This window comes from Eptatretus burgeri, chromosome 18 (assembly GCF_056783735.1).
Source record: "Eptatretus burgeri isolate ZD-2024b chromosome 18, Ebu_testis_v1, whole genome shotgun sequence".
Taxonomy (NCBI): Eukaryota; Metazoa; Chordata; class Myxini; order Myxiniformes; family Myxinidae; genus Eptatretus; species Eptatretus burgeri.
The window spans coordinates 40,185,548-40,208,451 of NC_140978.1; the positions used below are offsets into that span (position 1 = coordinate 40,185,548).

The 22,904-nt window shown below is 41.9% G+C and overlaps 1 protein-coding gene across 8 annotated transcripts in view; it reads left to right on the forward strand.

The window, feature by feature from the left end:
- The window catches only part of LOC147008949 (uncharacterized), an 82,742-nt gene that overhangs the window by 30,937 nt on the left and 28,901 nt on the right, over positions 1–22,904 (forward strand). For 4 of the 8 annotated variants that reach the window (XM_085864421.1, XM_085864424.1, XM_085864420.1 and 1 more), the window contains 2 exons: positions 3,239–3,825; positions 22,709–22,780. In XM_085864421.1, the coding sequence (XP_085720547.1) occupies positions 3,239–3,825; positions 22,709–22,780 (659 nt within the window). Of the gene's footprint in view, positions 1–2,595; positions 2,925–3,238; positions 3,826–22,708; positions 22,781–22,904 lie in introns of those variants that run through there. The other 4 variants (XM_085864416.1, XM_085864417.1, XM_085864418.1 and 1 more) reach the window with 2 other exon arrangements.

The window sequence follows — 22,904 nt, forward strand, 5'->3', positions numbered from 1 at the left end:
ATTTCACTCATGGAGACGCGTTACCAAGGGCGGCACAACCCGAACATGATGGGCGATTTCTGCTGGTTCCTGCATCGTGAAACTGACACAGAGCAGCACAAACGCAAAGCCAAATGCCTAAAGCATTTTTAATTACATTCTAGTGGAGTTTTTCTGTAATTTCTATAATTTTGAAGCATTCATGATGAAATAAATGAATAAATGAATTTTTGTAAATTTCATTGAAATCCTGACTTCTAGGCAATGGGAATATTTCTGTTACTGAAAATCCTGACGTGATACAGCAAAACGGTTATGATTTTTGAAATCAGCGTACCCAAATTAGTCTAAATCACTTTACACATCTCCAGTAAAAAAAATTTGTTGTTCAGTGTAATCAACAAAAGTTGGGACACCTGCAGGAATTGTTTGCATCAACTTTCAAGACTTGATTTACTTCCACTGCTACAGAACAGCTGCAGTTGCTAACCCATTAGTTGTTCCCTGAAAAGGGCCTTTTTTAACAACTCTGAAATTTACTTTATTTTTCAGTTTTTGTTAACCTAAACTTTTTTTAACCTCTGGCAGTTTACCGCTTATTTTTGTACCATTTCAGGTTATTCACTGGACTTGAACTGCTGAAATTTCAGTAAAAATTGGAAACATGGGGGTGTTATAAAACTTTTGAACGGTAAAGTACATAATAGGTGGATTCTCTCTCCCTAATAGGTGGAGCCTATGCAACTGTTTCGCTCTAACAGCTTAAAAATTTAAATTGTTTCTCTCCTTTTCTCTTTCTCTCCACTTCCTCCTCCCCTCCCTCCTTTTCTCCCTTTTCTCTTATTTTGTCTCCATTTCTCTCTTCTCTCTATTCCCACTTCCTCCTCCTCTCTCTCTCCCTTTTTCTCTACTTTTCTCTCATTTTTCTCTCCCTTCTGCTCCTCTCTCTCCCCACATCCTCCTTTTCTCCTTTTCTCTCATTTTTTTTTCTCCTTTTCTCCCTAACAGCAGTGTGTGTGTGTATATATATATATATATATATATATATATATATATATAATGATTTCTGCTGGTGGAAGAGTAATGTATTGACACATCCATAACAGGAAGCCTCGTAAAGCAGGACTCCCATTTGCATCCTGTGTTTTTTTACTTGATCTTACCTGATCAGTCACATCATTTACTGGTACATCAAATTGGATTGACAATCAAAGCAATCCCTACACTTCAACTTATTGCTGAGAGATACCAATTATTATACTCAGAGCCATACATTCCACTGTATCCATGAGTGCAATGTGAGATGTAGCAGCACCAGCCAACAGAGTGGAACCATTCTCCACTGCACTGTAGATGAATGCATTTTCCACTATTAGGATCTGTTGACATCCAATGAAAGACAGCTCTGCAAATAATATCAAGGCAACACCCAGACCTGGAGGCTACTAGCTTAGAGATGCGTTTGGCCAATGGCAGGTCATGGTGGATTGTAAGCCAAACATGGTCTAATGACTATACTTTTGCAAAAAGCCGACCATTGAAGAGGATTGAAGAGTAAGCCATGTGATTATTGTGTAAATACAGATTCAACATCTAACTTCATATTCCAAGTGGTTAAATACATTTAAATTCCTCCAGAGCAGCAGCTATTAAAGCAGCTGCTGTCTGCATGTAAGGGATGAAGAATTGTCTTTCATTTGTGAAGTTATGTTCATGGCATCCATCCATTGCTGAGTTAGCCAGAGGAACATATATATGTATATATATATATATATATATATATATATATATATATATATATATATATATATATATATATATATATATATATATATATGTATATATATATATATATATATATATATAGGAGTTACAGGCATGTTGAGGGCAGACACGTTGATTCTGGTGGAGTTACAAGAGGCCTGTCGAGGATGGACACACTGATTCTAGGTCTTGTGGCATGAACTGTGGTTGCCTTCTGTCTGGTTGGCTGTCAAAGCTGAGAATGCAAGTTAAACAATGGGCTTTATAAACTGAAGGCCAATAGGATTGTGTTGACTGCAATGGGAAGTGATGTACGGTTGACATTTCGAGCATAAGTGCATCAACAAAGCAAGAGAGGGCGAACACATAACCAGGTCCAGAAGAGAAATCTGTTTGGGGGAATTCTGGTTGGGAAACTTTAAAATTATAATCAGTTTGTTTCAGCGTCAAAAAAATTTGAATGTAATGTCATTGATGTAAGTCAAACCCAGAGGCACTCGAGGGTAATTAGTGCGGGTGAGGGAGTGGGAGGAGGGTATGGTGGGGGTAGGTTGTCAGGATGGTGTGGGGGAGGGGAGCTTTGGAGGAGGAACATACACAACACTACCACCAACTAGGCATGAGCCAGCTCTGTCAGAGTATCAAAGTCGTACAAGGAAAAGCCATGCAGGGTGATGAGAGGGTCTGTTACATTGATCTGCAGGTACGTTTCCATCAAGCATATGATGTTTTTGGATGCTGCAGCAACCTGGCAGGAAAACTCATTGAAGCAACCATTTTTGGAGACCTCTAATGTTGGAATGACTTATAGTGAGTGGTCGAGGAGGGGGATGAGGGGGGGGGGCAGGAAGAGTAGTTGGGGAAAATAGAAGAGAATGAAGACATAAAAAGAAGACGATGGAAGGGAAGGAATGAGCCATGATGGAAGAGGAAATAACGATAAACCGATACAAATTATACATGGTATGGTATGAACAATAATGAACATATACTTATTTTTGCCTTGGCTGGGAATGCTCGAGTTTTTGGAGCAAAGGTGAACGGACACACGATATAATATGGTGGGGATACACTGTGATCAGCTTAAGTGTGGGACGTGCTGTTTTAAGCAGCTCAGATTTGAAAATCTCCTTTCTTCCTTTTTGTGCATTCATCGTATGGAATCCGTCTTCATGAGAATGGTACGTAAAAGTGCCATTCCTATTTTAACTGAGTATTCGTTTTGTGCTTAACAACAGGAAAGGTGGTTGAAAACGGCAGCCTCTTTAACCTAATGTTTTTGATTGCAGTACTCGAACCTAAAAAGGAGCATTTTGAATTCTCTGTTTTCGCTTAATTAATATATTGTGACATTATGAACCTGAGAAAGCTTTGCCCTTGACGAATCTATGCACAAGCTTATACTGAACACGTGTCCATCATTTAAACAATGAAAGCTTTCTATGATTACCTGCACTTTCTTTGGAACTGACGTTTGCTTTTCTGACCCTCCCAGGCTCTTCCAGGCACTTTGCCATGCTTTCCTCACTCTCCGCATCTCAAATCTAGATCTTCCCTGGAGGGTGATTGCAGTGGCAGTAGAGGCAGAGAGGAAAAAGTAGAATCTGTACGATTAGGAAGAGGGGTCTTTATCGAGGAATTGGGGATTAAGGGAAAAGACGCCGAAGGCCGATTATGCCCACCTCTTGAGATTTCAAAAGATCAGAACCTGGTTGGTATTAGTGGAGAAATTTCAATGAAATCTCATACAATTCAGTATATTGAACACAAGGAAACTTTCAGGAAGAAGATGTCGGGCACAGGTGGATGTTCCAAAGGAACTAAAGAAGATCGTTTGAGGGAGAAGGAGTCTGCAGGGTCTTGTATTGGTTGCAGAACGCAGCTTTTAGGTCATGATTGTTCCAAAGGGAAGAAAAGCAAAGGGGATGAGAGGACAGTTCGTGATTTTGGGTTAGATCAACCCGGTGTGGAAACAGTGGAGCAGGTATCTTCGATGTGCAATAGCTGTGATCTTAGTCCTGACTGTTTGGTGAGAATAGAAGAGAAATGCCAAGAACTGCAAGCTGTTCTGATGGAGAATGGGTGAGTTGTTTACCACCAAAAAAATAACACTCACTTTTCACAAGCAAACACATATTTCTCAATTTAAAATGTCCTTAGAAGCAAGCACACGCGGACAGTTTGATCAAGTTTTCAAGACGGTTCGTGATATGATGCTCGTAGTTTATAACTCTCGAATGAGATCTGTGTATATTCACTCGCGCGCTTATGCGCCCTCATTGACAGATTTGTGCTTTTCTCCTCGCAAACAATTATTGTTTTGGGGTTTTTTTTGTTTTTTTAATGACAAAATAAATAAATTATGTCCTCCAACACAATGACTATAGTTGTTTAATGGTGTTTCATATGAATGGCCAATTCAATTTAGCAACTGTAATTATTTATTTTTGGAGAAATATTGACTTATTTTTAGATTTTTTTTTGATTCAGTTTACACAGTATGTGTGTCGATGTACCTATCACCATGATCAAAACAGGGCAAAACTAGGAGGGCACTCAGTAGAGTGTATATTTCCGCCACGTAATGCCTGATCCACGAGAACATGTCCTGCCCAATACGTTTTTGAAATATCGTGCTTTATATCGTTTTTGAGCCATATCTCTCGATGGTGAAGAATCACCTTGAAAATTCAATAATTCTCGTATCCAGATCCGGATCCGGATCTTCACTAAAATCGAATCAATTAGTCCGTGCCACGCACCCAATGTGTTCACCAAGTTTCGTCCGAATCCGTCCACAACTTTTTGAGATATTATGCTAGATATCGGTTTATCCCTATCTCTCAATGGTGAAGAATCACTTGAAAAATTAAAAAAAATTCCAGTATCCGGAACTGGATCTTCACTAAAATCGAATCGATTCGTCTTTGTCACACACCCAACCTGTCCACTAAGTTTTTGTCCAAATCCATCCATAACCTTTTGAGATAGCCTGCTCACAAACAGACAAACAGACAGACAAGCAAACCAGGGGTGAAAACACAACCTTCATCCACCTTCAGTGCAGGAGGTAACAAATGAATAAAACATACATTAACAATGAATTAAACATCCGTGACTAAATTATACAGATATGGCACGAGGTCGACGTCGACTTTTTATTGTACTTGTAAAAATAATACTTCACTGCTGAAATCTCATGCAATCATAGTGCGTAACCTGAATGAGTTATACACGGTGTATGTGTGACAAGTTGGACCTGATGAACCAGAGTTGGTGTCAAAGCCACTCAATGCTCGCCTGTTTATATATTTTTCGTTTTTAAAAGACTCGTCTAATAATTAATATTTTTATAAAGCATTGCAGTGAAGTCTGATCCAAATAATTTTAAAGCAATATATGTATTTGTACATTGTAATCAGTAACAAGAGCGCAAGTGAGCACAATATATGCCCGAACAAGAAGGTATATACAGAATTGTGCTACTACATGGAAAACAGCATCCTGGTTGCCATGGCAACCACTTTATATGACGAACGTATGTCGCGACACACCGTCTCCACAGTCTGTACCTATGTACCAAATGTGAAACGTGAAAGTTGAAAACTTTGGGAGTTAGAGTGCGGACAGGAACGGATGGAAAACAGCATCCTGGTTGCCATGGCAACCACTTTAGATGACGAACGTATGTCACAACACACCGTCTCCACACTCTGTACCTATGTACCAAATATGAAACATGAAAGTTGAAAACTTTGGGAGTTAGAGTGCGGACAGGGATGGACGGACGGACGGACGGACGGATGGTATCACATAATACGCCCCGATATATATATATATATATATATATATATATATATATATATATATATATATATATATATATATATATATATATATATATATATATATATATATATATATATATATATACATATATATATATATCGGGCATATAAAAAATAGTGTGGTAGATAAAAACATTAGAAAGGAAAAAATATCTTGCACCAAAAACTTTAACATTTTCATGCTCACGCTCACGTCGGGGGTATCGCTATAGCTCTGTTCTTCGAACAGGCGAGCTAAAAACAGGTCGATAAAAATAAAATACGTTTTCTTTCCCCCCTCAAACGTGCTGAAAACGCTATTCAAGAGGTTGCTTGTGACGCAGAATTCACCAGAATACTGAAATCGTCGTTTACTGACGAGGTAGACTTAAAGCAGTTCAGAACTCATCTCAAACGTTCACGAATTACAGTCTGGCTATAGAATCATCTCAACGATCATAAAGCACCACGTGAGCAGAGGTCAAACTCTAACATGGCCGTGACCTGACGGACGAGTCACTTTGTGTGACTGTGCTGACAATCGTATTCCCCACAGCCTTTTTTTTTTTAGCCTTCCTGGTGAGATCTCTCTGTGGATCAAACTTATAAGCTGGAGTTTTGCAGAAGATGTTGGTTTTGCATGTGAGGAGAGTAGGCAGTGTGAGCTCGTTTGACAAGCTCCCTCGATATAATCAGCCTTGCTCTTGCAAACTCGGTGAGAAGACGCATTCCTCTTCGGTATGACAGTGAAGCAAGGCAAGTACGTGACGAACCACTGGAAACAGAAGGCCAAACCATGATTTCCCCATGTGCCCTTCTCATCAACTTTCTTTCCAACATGGGTTTTTGACGATAGATACTAAAACGAGTCCGCAGGTTTTCGGCAATAAAACGGGCCATCGCCGTGTTGTGCAGGTCACTTGCCAAATAAGACAGTCATATTAACACTGGTGAAAGCATTCTTTGTGAGACCAAGATGGTGAAATTGGGAATTTGTCCATTTAGTTAAATGTGCTGTGGAGCGTGGGATATTGATGTCTCAGAAATAAAATAAAAAAAATTTAATTTCTCCACAGAATCAGAAATGTAAATTTTTTTTATTTTTATTTTTTGATGTGATGGTTTTAATTTTGAAATGAACAAAAAACTGTTTTTTTTAATTTGAATTCTTTTTTGAGGTGTTAAAGATAATAAAAAAAAAAAATTGGACCACTGGACCTGTGGCCTATCTGGGCCCTGACCTAATGTTTTTACCCAAATTTGGTAGCATTCTGACTGGTGGGTCTGGAGAAGATTTTTGAAGGAATTTATGCGATTTTTTTTTCCCCAAAATTGACTAACTCAGCTATATTGACACACTTCCGGTCACGTGATCGGCATGACCACCGCAATTTAACATCCCTCCCCTGGCCTAATGTTTTTACCCAAATTTGGTAGCATTCTGACTGGTGGGTCTGGAGAAGATTTTTGAAGGAATTTATGCGATTTTTTTTTCCCCAAAATTGACTAACTCAGCTATATTGACACACTTCCGGTCACGTGATCGGCATGACCACCGCAATTTAACATCCCTCCCCTGGCCTAATGTTTTTACCCAAATTTAGTCGCATTCTGACTGGTGGGACTGGAGAAGATTTTTGAAGGAATTTATGCGATTTTTTTCCCCCCAGAATTGAATAACTCAGCTATATTGACACACTTCCGGTCACGTGATCGGCATGACCACCGCAATTTAACATCCCTCCCCTGGCCTAATGTAACCCAAATTTGGTAGCATTCTGACTGGTGGGACTGGAGAAGAAGATTTTTGAAGGAATTTATGCAACCTCCATTTTGACGCACTTCCAGTCATATGATCAGTATGACCTCCACAATTTAACATCAGGACCCTGTCCGAATGTTGTAATCCAAATTTGGTAGCATTCTGACTGGTGGGTCAGGAGAAGAAGATTGTTGAAGGAATTTACATGATTTTCTCAAAAATTGACTAATTCGGCCATTTTGACACACTTCCGGTCACGTGATCACCATGATCTCCGCATTTTTGCATCCCAACCTTAGCCTCATGTTGAAACCCAAATTTGGCAGCATTCTGACTGGTTGGGCTGGAGAAGAAGATTTTGGAAGGAATTTACTAAGCCCACCATTTTGACTACTTAAAGTCACGTGACTGGAACAAGCTTTGCAATCCCCGTTTACCAGTCAGGAGTGGAACCTTGCTGCCAAATTTTATCCGAAGTCAAAATAGGAGATGGACGGATGGATGGACAGTACACAATGACAATGATTACCTGGAATTGGAATTCCAGACAAGCTAAAAACCCAACCTGGCTGGTACCACCCCGAAAAATTCCCAAAAACCTCGATGGTCATTGAGTCCTGCGTGACATCATCACCAGTATAATTGTCTCAGCACGCAAAGAATAATGGCCGCACAACTCCCTTCAGACTCGTCAGAAAGTGAATTTGATTAATACTTTTCTGATCAAGAATCCCCAGATTACGACGATAGTCAAATTCATGATGTCGGAGGTGCTTTCATACCATACACGTATGAACCCGAGGTGGAAATTGGGGATGACATCGTTCGTGAAATACCTGGCGTTCACGATGACGACGTTGAAGAAAGACTCGGCAAAAACAACTGGTAAGTTGTAAATCATAGAGTTAGAACGTGGTAAATGTGGAGGTCGGTGATATTTTGATGTAACACTTCTATGTAATGATTGTAGTAATGAGAACTGCTCTCATTGAAAAGCAAAAGGGTGAACAATTGTCGACACCAGCGGGTGCGGCTTATTACCATACTGGATGGGACTATCCTCACAATGTACATGTTCGTGTAGTGAGTGAGTGATGTACAAAGGTTAGTTAACACTGATTGAACATAACTATACAACTGCCGGGACAACAGTATGCTACTTACCCTTAGTTTCTGGCGCTTCTCGGCAGCTCTTCTGTCCTTTTTCTTGTGCTTTTATTCTTTTCCGTTCGATGACAATGATCTCTTGTCTTCGTGGGGATCACGTCGGCTTTCGATCGCTTCAAATTTTGTTGAAATTGATAATGCGATTATGGTGTTTCTATTGAAAAGACATATGTAGGTTGCACACAAACACAAATCCAGAAGCAAAAGTGTTCTGAAGAAGACGTCGTGGGTTAAGTGATATATGATGTAATCGCAGTTGTTTTGGGGGTCCGGGGCAATGGAGAGTACAAAGACACCAAAAAAATACTAAAATCTTCATTTCAAAATATTTATTCAAGAAAAAAACAACAATTAAGTGTTAATTGAAGCCATATTTATTTATTAAACCAAACATGAATTCCTGATTCCTGTTGACCTTTTAAATTCCTTGTGAAATGAAGGAGAACATCAAACCGGTGAAGTTCACACAAGATGATGTGCACAATTTGGTGATGTATGTTTTATGTCATGTTTCAATGCCGGAGTGAGTATAAAAAAGACCCCAAATGAAATGAATAGTCCCAAGTGGGATAGATGCTCATCTCCCGATGGAGGGAGGTCGTAGTCGGGCTGCATTATGTGGGAAGGAGGGTCTTAGGGGTCTTTAAGGCTCTTAACGATATTAAAGGGTCTCAGGGTTCTGAGGGATTTTAGGGGTCTTCGGGGTAAAAAGTGTCAAAAGGATTTTAGGAGTCTTGAGGGGTCTTGGGGTTTTTAAGGGCCTTCGGTGTCTTGTGGTTCGAAAGGGTCTTAAAGGTCTAGACTCTAGAGCAGGGGTCGGGAACGTTTTTGACTCAGAGAGCCATTAAAGCAAAATATTTGGAAATCTATTTCAGTGAGAGCCATATAATATATTTTAAGACTGAATTCAACTAAATGTGAGTATAATAAGCCTCTGAATTTATTCTTTTAAATAATGTTGTTATAATACTCACCATTAATGGGACTTCTGGTGCTGCATGGATTTGCTGATGGCTTTGTAGTCTGGTTGGTACTTGGTGAGGTTAAGCTTCATGCAAGCGTTGAGGCTTTCATCCGTTAGACGTGATCGTAGGTTGGACTTGATGTTTTTAAGATGTGAGAATGACTGCTCACATGCATACGTAGATCCAAACAAGGTCAATACAGCAATACTCACACGCTGCAGTGTGTGGTATGTGACAGGAAGCGCGTTCCAAGTTTTGATAATCAGCTGGTCTTCGGGTTGAAGTTTTTTCATTTCTGTCCACATGCGCTTGCTCGCCAACTCTGCTTTCTGTCGTGCGATTCTTTCCAAATCTTCATTCAGTGACTTGAACTTATTCACCCACATGTCTGAGGCCTTCAGGTCAGCCACTTCTGCTTCAAAATCTCTGACGGAGACACCAGGAATGTAACTCAGGTCGGCTGTGTTCAGTGAACACTCGTTTGGATGGGTGATGAACTTAAAAAGACGAGTGTGCTCACGAAATTCTCCAAAGCGTGCTTTGAATGACTGTAGGAGACTGGATGTGAAGCCAGCTAACTGGTGGAGATCAAAGTTTTGAGTGGGCTCACTTGCTGTGCATGCATCTTTAAATTGTCTCAGTTTTTCAAAATGTAGTAAACGACCTGTTTCAAGATCCATGATAAAGAGCTCCAGCTTGTTTTCAAAAGCAAACACGGCTTGTTGAAGGGATAACACTGTATTTCCAATGCCTTGCATTTTCACGTTGAGCTCGTTCAGATGTTCAGTCATAGCCACGAGATAGTAAAACTTGAGGAGCCACTCAGTTTGGCTAGCTCAGGATGCTCAATCCCTTTCATTTCAAGGAAAGTCCGGATTTCGTTCAGGCAAGCCGCAAAACGGCTAAGCACCTTCCCTCTTGACAACCAACGCACATTGCTGTGCAAAAGCAGACCGTGATAGTTATTTCCAACTTCATCCAGCAGTGTTTTAAACTGGCGAGCATTTAAGGCTCGGGCAACAATAAAGTTGATCACATGAATGACCAGCGACATCACTTCGCCAAGCTGCCCATCACACATCTGAGCACAAAGTGCCTCCTGGTGTAGAATGCAATGGAAACTTAGGAAGGGTCTATTTTCATGTTCACGGAGAAGCGCCACAAATCCTTTGTTTTTCCCCACCATACACGGAGCACCATCAGTACACACCGAGATAAGTTTATCCAGAGGTAGATTTTTTTCTTGAGCGAACTCCATGAAAGACTTGAATAAATACTCACCTCTTGTGGACCCTTTTATTGGCAGAACAGCAAGACTTTCTTCGCGCAGTGTATCACCAGCAGCATATCTTGCAATCACACTGAACTGCGACAAATGGCTTACGTCTGTTGACTCATCCAAAGCCAGGGAAAAGAACGGCGCTGTATTTATGTCCCTCACTTGCGTTTCCTCCACTTGGTTTGCCATCATGATGGTACGATCATGAACAGTTCTTGTCGACAGAGGCATGTCTTGTATCTGTTTGATTATCTTGTCTTTGTTCGGAAGATCATCAAAAAGTTCATTGGCGACATCCAGCATGAACGTTTTTGCATACTCGCCATCTGTGAATGGTTTTCCGTTCCTCACTATTGCTAAAGATCCAGCAAAGCTGGCGGAATTATAGTCACCTTGCCGGGTCCATACGCGGAGTTGCTGCTGGCTGGCTTGCACCCTGCTCACTCGCTCTTGGCACGCTTTCTTTCTGCTGTCTCCCACAGGGTATTTTGATGCAAAGGTAGCATGGCGTGTCGAAGTTCCGCTTTATATTCGACCGTTTCATCGATGCAATTTTGTCATTGCAAATTAGACACACCACAGAACCTGCTCTCTCCACAAAGGCGAATTCTTCGGCCCATTCGTCCTGAAATGTACGATACTCCTCATCTTTTTTTTCTTTTCGCCATCTTCTTCGTCGAAGGGTTAGCTTTGAGCAAATGAGAGAGAGGGAGATGTTGACCCAAGTGAGTCTGGCTGGCCTGCGCACGGACTGACATACTCGAGAGGTGCGGCGCGGCCGACCGACTCTGGGATGCTGTCGCCTCAGCGGTGGCGCGTGATTGGTTCGAGATGAATTCCGTGACGCGTCTCGGCGGCGGCACATCATTGGAGGAACCGAAATCACGAGTCGCCTCAGCGGTGGCGCGTGATTGGTCGAGATGAATTCCGTGACGCGTCTCGGTGGCGGCACGTCATTGCAGGAACCGAAATCACGAGTCGCCTCAGCGGTGGCGCGTGATTGGTCGAGATGAATTCCGTGACGCGTCTCGGCGGCGGCACGTCATTGGAGGAACCGAAATCACTACTCGCGTCGGCCGCATGACTGGACGAAACAAAAACCGCTTCAGACAATTCGGAGGTGTTTTTTCTTCTCTCCTTCTGCCAAGTTCAGCCCTGCACGTGAATGAAGCACGACACCATTCAAACTATAGGTAAAGCTTCTGCGAGAAATATTGGGCTTTCCAAGTTTCAAACTCCAATTTTATCTGCGAGCCAGATGCAATCATCAAAAGAGCCATACCTGGCTCGCGAGCCATACGTTCCCGACCCCTGCTCTAGAGCAACATAAGGTTCCAAAGGGTCTATAGTCTTACGTAGTCTAAAAGGGTCCAAAGTGTCAAAAGGATCTTAAAAGTGTTTCTATCTTTGATATATTTGGATACAAATACCATTTGAGCTGTTTTTCGCCACCACCTCTTATCTTCCTCCATCCAAATCCTCGATCTTTTCTACCCCATGAACCCACCCCAAACCCACTTCCTTCAAATTCCCTGCTTTCCTTCCTGAAAGTCCTTGTAATGTCCATCTTGTATACCCTGTGTACCCCACTCCATCCCTCTCCCTTCCACAGATCTCCTAATGTCTCTGTGTCCCCACTGTTTTGTGCTTCGCTCTCTCGCCCCTCTTGTCTCCTGTTCCCCTTGTTGTACATTTTGTGTGTTAGCTCTTATAGGAGCCTCGACATTGTATATAAAAATTAAAAATAAGATTAAAGGAGTAAAAGGACTAAAATGGATTAAAAAGGACTGTCCCCTCTCTGCCCCCCACCCCAGCTCTCTGCTCTCCGCTCCCCCTTTCTTTCCCGTTCTTCAAAGGAAGATGGTATTAATGACATTAAGAGGTTAAAGATTAAGACATGAAATTAAATAATGATGAAGATAAAATTTAATCAAGAGTATGAAGAGGTTAAAATTATATGTATTACATTTTGAGTTAATTAGGTAATTATCTCGCCAACTGGATGGACATTTTAAAAAGGGCTCCATTTGCTTTTTGCACATAGACATCATGAATCATCATGTGGAGTCTCAAAACGATCCATTGAGCCGCCTCGGATGAGTAGGGAAAAAACGAAAAAAATGTTCATGAGCTCATTGCTGGAAGGAGCAAAGACTGACTGACTGACTGACTGACTGACTGATTGATTAATTGATATGATAGACATCGTTATGGCTTTAACAGCAATCCTCGACTTCCTCGTGGATGAGCTAAAAAGGCCAATCTGCAGTGACTTCAACTGAATCACCATTACAGCTACGCCTGACATTATGACCTAGTCCGAGAAGTACGCACACTTACCTCTAAGCTGTCTATCTATCTATCTCAGCTGTCTGAATCCCAACCCAGCTATAAACTGTCAGCCCAGTGTTTCACAGGCAGGGTGATTCATCAATGTGTGTGCCATCCCTCAGATGGATGTTAAACTGGGCGTCCCGTCTTCCAGCATTCGTTAAAGATCCCGTGGTCTCCTTCACGAAGAGTTGGCGAGCTCTTGCTTGGGTCTCAGGGTTGGCCAAATTTCCAAATTCAAACCATGGCCAAATTCCTCCCCGAACCAGCAGAGGGCATTGCATCAGCGACATCGTCGCGCCCTCAGCCAATGATGCTACCCCACAGCCTTGTGCCGCATACGAGTGGATACGAATACTCTTACAGCTGGTTTTGTGTTCAAGCTCACACAACTGTCCATATTGCAGCCAAGGTCTTTTGTGGCACTTCTGGCCTCACATAATCTGATATATTTCCAACTCCTATTTTCACTTCCTGGCTGCCACTCACTGCTCAACCTTGGTTCTCAGATCAACCTCCAACTTCTTCTCCAACCTTTTCTCTTCCTCTGCTTACCTTGGTTTCTCAGATCATGAAAGTGTCTGTCTCCCTGGTCGTCTTCGTCATGGAAAATCACTGCTTGCATCATGGGAACATTACCCAAATTCACAAGAATGGTGCCAAAACTGACCCTCTTATCAATGGACCAGTGAGCCTTCTCCCCATCGTAAGCAAATTATGGGTTTGAGACTCGCAACCGACCTAAAGACGCATCCGTCTCGAACTCTCTAATCTCTGACGATCAATTTGACTTCTGTGCAGGTCATTCTACCTTTGACATGTTTCCTCTGTGTCAGCAATGGATGGATGCCTTCAATCTCACACGAGATGTCAGAGTTATCTCACTACATATCTACAATGCATTTGATTATTTCTGGCAACGTGCGTTGGGTTTCAAACTGTCAATAAATGATATCCAGTGTTCCATTTTTGACTGGACATCACATTTCCTGTGCACTCACAAGCAGCCGGTTGCTTTGAATGGAATACTATCCCATGCTGTACCCCTCAAGACTGGTGTCCCTCAAGGTGGTATTCCGGGAACAATCCTGTTATTGATATGCTGTACATCAAGTATGCGTCTTCCTCAATGGATTGCATCACTTTGCAGACAACTCCACGATGTGCAGGATGCTTCCACACCCCCAGGCAAGATGGAGCAGCATACCGCTCAGTTGATCTGGAAAAATAAGCAATTGATCATCGAGACCTGAAGCGTTTGTTTTAGTGCAAGAAAGACCAATATTCTCACTTTGACTATCCATATGGACCTGCAGGAAAATTCCCCAATTTATTTATTTATTATGTGGTCACTTGCTGGGAGAGATACAGTCTCCAGAGCTCCTGAGCCTCACTGTCAGGTACAATCAGTCTTTTGGGAAGATCATATCTCCAAGCTGACCTCCAAAGCTAGCCGCTGAGCTGGCATTCTCTGCAGGGCCAAGTCCTTCCTCTGCTTCCCTTATCTTAAAAAAGGTGTACAAAACCTTTACTGGGAGTATCAGGGGTTACAGCTCGCCACTGTGGAATGGTGCTGTGTTGCCTCCAATCTTACCCTCCTTTAGACCCTGGAATCTACGGCCCTTCGTGTCATTTGAGTCTTTAGGAAGCTTCGTCTCAGGGTCTGCATCATTCTCACCATAGGCAGACTGGCCGTGCAATTCTTTCGACGAGTAATATTATGGTCTTGCTTGTCCTGCTCTTTCGTCTCTTCACCCAGAACCTGCCTCTTCAAGTCACATGCATTCTGTCAAAATCCTTTATTGGTTTCATAAAGTCTGAACTCAGCGCTCACCTCCATACAAGGGAAATGCAGACAAATGGTGCAGACAGTGAAATGAAGATGGTCAGGCAGGTTTAACAAGAATAAAACAGTTTGTTGGTTAGTATGAGAGACACCATAAGGTTGCAATGAGGTGACATCTTTCAAGGACTGGAGGGAAGAATATGAGAGGACAAGTGTAATAATAATAATAATTGTATTTATATAGCACCTTTTGCCAATGGATACAAGGCGGGGGGGGGGGGGGAGAGAGAGGGAAAGAGAGTGAGAGAGAGAGAGAGAGAGAGAGAGAGAGAGAGAGAGAGAGAGAGAGAGAGAGAGAGAGAGAGAGAGTGTGAGAGAGTGTGAGAGAGTGTGAGAGAGTGTGAGAGAGTGTGAGAGAGTGTGAGAGAGTGTGAGAGAGTGTGAGAGAGTGTGAGAGAGTGTGAGAGAGTGTGAGAGAGTGTGAGAGAGTGTGAGAGAGTGTGAGTGAGAGTGAGAGAAAAAAACAAAAACAACAAACACAGCTTCACATTAGGGTATAAATCTGTCTTCAGGCACTTTATAAAATATTCAACTGTCATTGTGTTTCTCATTGAAATTGGAAGTTTGTTCCAAAGCCAAGAGACAATTGATCGAAAGGAACAATCGCCGTTTTTGTGGAATGCATGTCCAACAAGGGAAAGGGCTGCTGTTGAACGAGGTGAACAAGGTGTTCTCTGCTGTGTAAAGCATGATGAGACGTATGCTGGAAGAGAAGATGACAAGGACTTGTTTGGAGAAAGTTTGAAGAATTATTCTATTTTGTATTCTCTCTGTAACTTGAAGTCAGTGGAATTGGCTTAACATGGGAGTTACATGGGACCACTGAGATTGCTGAAAGATCAGGCGAGCACACTTATTCTAAACTGTCTGTAATTAATCGATACAAATCCTGTTCAGCGATTCCACCAAGTAATCTTCGTTTGCATGCAGCACAAGGCTGTGGTGTAACATCATTGGTTGAGGGTACAGCTGTGCTGCTGTTGCAGTGCTTTCTGCGAGTTAGGGCAGGAATTTGTAATTTGTTTGTGGTGCCAGCAATAACTCGCCTTTTGTAAACAACACCATGGGATCTTTAACGTACACCAACGAATGCTGGGAGACAACATTCCCAGTTTACGGTTCATCAAAGGGATGGCGCACACATTGATTAATCACCCTGCCTGTGAAACACTGGTATGACAGTTTTAGCTGGGTCAGGATTCAAATCCCAGCTAGACAGCGGAGAGGCGAGTGTGCGTACCGTTAGGCCAACCCTGCTCCATCAAGTAACGAACTACCATAACCCAGCCTGGAGAGTACGAGTGCAGGAACAACATTATTACAAGTATCACTATTCATATACTTCCTGATGTGATTAAGATTATATTTCTGCCAATTAAGAGAGTGGCACAACTGTGTGATCTGATCAGACATCCTCATGTCATGATGAAACATCGCTCCTAAATTTTGGATCGTAGGGGAATGAGGGATCTCCTGACCGTTAAAGCTGAAAGTATAATTATGAAGCTGTTTATAGTGGTGTGGTGAAGAAGTTATGAATAATTTGGTTTCACTAGAATTCAGCTTCACCATACGGCATACTACATACAATCCATGCCTGTATGTCATTGAGGCATTTAGAGAGACAAAAGTGAGCACAAGTAGCGTCACCATGTTAGCTCAGGAGAGGAGGACACTGGGACCATACTCTGTGCAGATAGTTGGTGCTGCTTAAGAAGTCTCCTTGGCTATTGGGCACGATCATGGACGGGTCGCCACTCCGACACAGGATACCAGCATGCTGGCACTCATTTTGCCAACCTCGGAAGGATGACAGGCTGAGTTAACCCCACCTGGTATTACATCAACAGCTGAGCGGGATTTGAACTCAAGACTCTGAGATCCCAAGCCCACCACCCTAACCATGAAGCCAACACCAGGTATATGTTAGGTCAGGTCAGGTCAAAAATTGCATATAACTGAATGTTTTACCCCGTGGGGTCTTTTACCCCCACGGGGTCGAAGCGCCGCTCACGTTCTCTCTTTTCTTGTGTACAGTTCATTTGAACATCTATTTCTCCATTATTCGTGAACAGAATTCGATGAAAATTGACAGGAATATACTAAACACATATGCGCAGGCATTAACTGAGCCCAAAGTGCGATTGCGGCCCTTCGGGCCGACGAACGGCCCATTGTGGCCCATTTTCTTAAAATTGTTATTTCTCGGTTATTAGTGGACTGAACCGAACCAAACTTGACAGGTATATTCTGGAGACCATTCCCCAAGCATTAACTGAGCCCAAAGTGCGATTCCGGCCCTTCGGGCCGAGAAACGGCCCTTTTGGCCCACTTTCTTAAAATTGTTATAAAAAAAAATTAAATGTGCTGGGCAAATTAAGTTGCAAATGATGACATGAAATTAGCCTCATTCTTGTGAGGTGTTCTAGTTTCTTTTTCTGATGCGATGAAAATCTCACCAAATTACAAAAACTTTCTGTCGTCCGTGCTATCGCTCACCTGAGAGTTGTACGAATGAACTCCAACGGGGTATGTTCGCAATTCGAACTTGTTTTTTTTTCTCTTTTTTGTATACAGAGTCAAGGTTTGTGGAGAGAAAGAGAGAAGAAAAAAGAGAGAGAGAAAAAAAAAAAGTTTCTGTGGAAGAATTCCAAGGCTGAGTTAACATCAGGGGCAGTAGATAATGGAGATAATGGAGACCAGTCCTGAAGTAAGATGACTGTTTGCAGTCCCTGCCAATCTCCCTGAGTGAACTGCCAGATTCCCCGGTGCTGAGGCAGCTCTCTGAGAATAGCCATAAAGATTTGCATGTGTTGGATAGTGGACGGAATGTTGAGCGTTGATTTGCCCAATACCACAAATGTAATACATGAACAGTCGTAGGACATTAACAGACCCTTTTGAGGTACACCACAGGTTAAGTGTTCGTTTTCTGAGAAAGAATGAGCAATATGGCCCCTGTTAAATCTGTGAGGTTTGACTGAAATCAAGAAAGGATTTTGTCACTGAGACCAAAGTCTTCAGAAAGCCTGTATGTGAGAGAATAGCATGATTCACTATCTCAAAAGCGGAGAGCGGGACAGATCAAGCATCAGTAGTAACACTGCCTGTTGATTTTTCAATGGCACAACGTAAGTCGTTCTGTGATGAAACTTGGCCTGTCTCAGTGCTGTATGCTACTCTATATGCAGACTGCCTCGGATGAAGAAGGTCACATTGAATGACAAAATAAGATATCTTTTCTAATGTAGCCTTTTCAATTAGTTTGCCGAGAAATGGCAAATTTGAGACAGGAATATATATATATATATATATATATATATATATATATATATATATATATATATATATATATATATATATATATATATATATATATATATATAGTGGCCTGCAAAATTATTCACTTCCTCCTAATTATGCCACATTTAGATGAATTATAAATTATGGAGAAATATTTTTCACAAATGAACTTTTTATTCATAGCTGAAGAGATCAAACTAAACACTGTTGGAAGGAGGTTACATGTCAGGAATACTTGAAAAAAAACATGTACAAATCAAAATTCACTGGTTGTAAAAGTATTGTTACGGGCCGGGGGTCTGGGTGAGAAGACCACTGGGGGGGGGGAGCTATCTCCGGTTCCCACCAGACTTCCCGGAATTGCAGGCCTTCGCACACTGATAATTCTGTGAAGTGGCGGGTCGCTAACTGACCGTGAACGTCAATAACTCAACCACGTAACTTAGGGTTCTCTGTCTAGTTTATCCTCTTACCTAAAAATTAATGGAATAACTGTCTGGGGACCACTGTATGATGGATGCCATTGCTTTGGATGGATTCGGTTACCAGAACCACAACAGTATTTAGCCCCTTAGGGGTCAGTACTTGGTGGAAGCACCTTTCACAGCAATTACTGCTATGAGTATTTTTGGGTCGTTCTCCAGCTTTGCACAGTAAGATGGAGAAATCTTTGCCCATTCTTCAAGTGAAAATTTCTCTCGTTCTGCCAAGTTTGATGGTGATCGTCGATGGAGTGCAGTCTTCAAGTCTCGCCATAAATGTTGAATTAGGTTCAAGTCAGGACTTTGACTGGGCCACTCAAGAACATTTATTTTATTCTTATTCAGCCACTTCATTGTGGCTTTAGTTTTGTGCTTCAGATCATTGTCCTGCTGAAATGTGAATCTCCTACCCCGTTTCAGATTCATGGCTGACTCAAGCAGGTTTTCATCAAGGATTCTCCTGTACTTTGCACCGTCCATTGCCCCTTCTATACCGACAAGCTTTCCAGTCCCTGCTAATGAAAAGCAGACCCAGAACATGATGCTGCCACCACCATGCTTGACTGTAGTGATGGTGTTGACTAGGTGATGTGCAGTGTTAGACTTGTGCCAGACGTAACGCTTTGAATTTAGACCAAAAAGTTAAATTTTTGTCTCGTCTGACCACAAACCTTTTCTCCACGTGCCTGCAGTCTAATTCAGATGTTTTTTTTTCACAAACTCCATACGAGCTTTTAGAGGTGTCTTTTTCAGTAATGACTTCTTTCTTGCCACCTGTCCATGGAGACCAGCTTTGTGAAGGGAACGGTATATTTTTAATTTATGAACACTGACCCCCATATCGGACATGGAGCCTTGCAGATCTTTCAAAGCCATTGTTAGATTTCCAGTGACATCTCGAACCAGTTTCCTGCTTTCCCAGATGCTGAGTTTTTATGGGTGATATGATCTGGGTGGGGTCTGGGTGGTATTATACGTCATCCACTTCTTAATCATGGATTTCACCGTACTCAAGGGGTAATGAGTGACTGTGAAATCTTCTTATAACCCTCTCCTGAATGGTGCTTCTCCACCACTTTATGTCTTACTTCTTTGGAAAGCCCTTTGGTCTTCATGCTTTGCCTTGTTGGTTGACCAAGTGAGTTTCACCTTAAAACTCCTTAGATAAGTGAGGGAGATTAATTTTTAAGTTAAACCAGTAATTACATACAATTGAATGTTATTACACTTATTTTGTAACCTTACAAACAAATAATTTTCTCCTGAAATAATTTGGTGTTAATTGGGCAAAGGGGTGGGCAAACCAAATTGGGCAAACACTTGTGTAACGGAGAATCACCTGAATTTCTCTGTTTATCGAAATTATTCACATTATATCTGCATTTTTTAGCTTTATCACTTTGGAGTAGTTTGTGTAGACTTTCAATATTCAGTTTGATTTGAAAGCATCATGAAATAAGCTCAAGTGGCATCAAAATGTGTAACTTTAGAGGGGGGTGAATACTTTTGCAGGCCACTGTACTTAATTCTTCCTTATCAAAAGAAGGCTTCTTCAAAACTGGAGTAATGAAAGAGGATCTCAGAGTTCCAGGAGAAACACCAGTGGACAAGACAAATTTACAATTTGTGACAATGCAGGAAGCACAACAGGGAGATGTCTCTTAACAACCCAGGTTGGCAGTGGGTCAGAAACGTAGGTGTTTGATGGACCTTTCCTAATTATTCTCCTCAATTCAACCTCATTTACAGAAACAAAGTGAGTGAAACTACAACCATTGCATGAAGAAAATCCACTAGTGCAGGATGTTAAACATGAACTTGATTGGGTCAGGTCAGATCAGGTATGGGAGCATGCACCGGAGTAGCGCGTCACTGCGTCCACTTTCTACCGGGACTCCAGAGGCCTCTGTCTAACCATCCCCCAGGCAGATACCTGGCACATCCCCATCACCTTGAGATGCCGATCAACCTGCTGCAACCACGAGGCATGTGGTCGGCCCATTGGCCTCCTCCACTCACGAGGCTCCCTCACTGAGAGAATCTGGTGAGCAGGATCAGCGTCAGGAAAACGAGACACAAGTCCATACAGCCACAGCTGACACTCACGGACTATGCAGGTAACAAATCTCATTCGAGTCTCTCTCAGCAACCTCTCGTTGGACACAAAGTCCGACCAGCGATAGCCAAGGATTCTCCGAAGAGACCTGGTACAGAAGGAGTTAAGTCTTTGTCTCAGATCCCTGGTCAGAGTCCAAGTCTCACATCTGTAGAGCAAGACTGGAAGCACTGAGGACCTGAAGGCTCGGACTTGATAGGGTGACTGAAGTATTATCCAAACGTTCCCTGATCTTATCTGTTTTACTCACAAAGTAACGTGAAAAGTCATTAGCTTGATCAGATGTATCACTGCATTCAGGAACTAGAACAGCACTTGGTAGGGTGCATACCTCTGTCATGCTGAACAGTTTACATTTTGTATCCCAATGATTGGCCGGATCTGGATTCAGACCTGAACCAAAATCTCATCGGCTTGTTCTTGTCACATACACAACTCATTCACCATGTTTTGTCCAAATTCATTCACAATGTTTTGACAAATCATGTTATACATTAGGGTGCTTCATAATAGGGGGTAAAAAATGAAAGTATGAATATTCATGCTCCCTGGGTGTGCCTTTGTTCCATTTGACAGTAGAAACATACACACCAAATATGAAGCAGATTGGAGGATGTTTAGGGGGTTCCTCAAGTTGGCATAATATTGTTGAAATTTGCCAAACTGTAACTGACAACTTGCCGTCGAATATGCACAACGCAGTGCACTTCACAATTAATATGGTTGTTTTATATTTTCAAAAACCAGAGTAGTCATATAGGATGAAAGAAGAGTTTTTCCAAGGAGACCTAGATGAGCTTTTTGACATTGCAGTGCAAAATGCCCTCTCCATAATGGACATAATTGTGCCAACTTGAGGAACCCCTAAATATCATAGAATTTTGTTCATTTTTGACCTATAAGTTCTTATGGAGTATCGGAACAAAGGCAAAATTTGTTCCGATACTACCACCCGAGCAGCAAAAATCAAACTTTCATTTTTTTGGAACACCCTACTATACATCGTTTTTTGCCCTATCAATTATGAAGAACTGCTTTTATAATAAAAAAAACCTACTCATATCTGGATCCAGATCTAGATATTCACCAGACTCAAATCAATTAGTTCTTGTCACACTCGTGACCTCTCCGCCAAGTTTCGTCCGAATCCATCCACAACTTTTTTGAGATATCCTGTTGTATATAGTTTTTGACACTATCTCTCAATGGTGAAGAATCACTTTAAATATTCTAGTATCCGGATCCAGATCTTCTCCAAAATTCAATCAATTCGTCCCTGTCATACACCCAACCTGTCCACCAAATGAAGGATGTCCACCAATTATAGGGTGAAAGAGGCAGAGGAAGGATCTGCAAGAGCAGTGGAGCATGTTTTTAGGACATGTGAGCTGATATCGTCCATTCCATGTCAGAGTCAGTGTCGAGGGTTGAAAGAACCTTCTCCATCTTCTCAGGTGCAAAAGACAGGATCCAGGAGCGGTTGGGTATGAATGGGAAGGGTGGGCACCGAGAGTGAAGGATTGGGGACACAAGATTTGGAAGGAAACACAGAATTAAGAAATACATCGATGAAAAAAAAATCGGGATAAAATATTCATGTATATATATTTGCACAACCGCAGTGGGGTAATCTTCATCCTGATGATGTTGCATTCACAAATGAACTTTAGACAGGTCGACTTGATCTCTTGATGTACACTGCGTACAGAAATGCTTCGTGAAAGTTATTTTGACATTGACTATGATTCTCCTGATTTACTTATCTAATGTTACCATGACCTATTTATTGACCCGTACAACCAACCAGCATGTTACATGTACAAGCAAACATTCACTTTGATCATTGAACTGTCATATCTATCAGATCCCCATTTCAATTTTTCTCAGACGTCCACCGGAGAAAGTAAGAGCTAAGGTTGATGCCCTTCGCAGACTTCTACTGCTCCAAGCTCGAACCAGGTACGAAAGTCAGGCTTAAAAGGACGAGGCTTTTTACTTCTGATCATGTTCTGCCCTTGTTCTGCTTTTTTTTTTTTATAATTCTGCCCTTGTTACCCTCACCGGAGGAGTGGGTGTTGCAGTT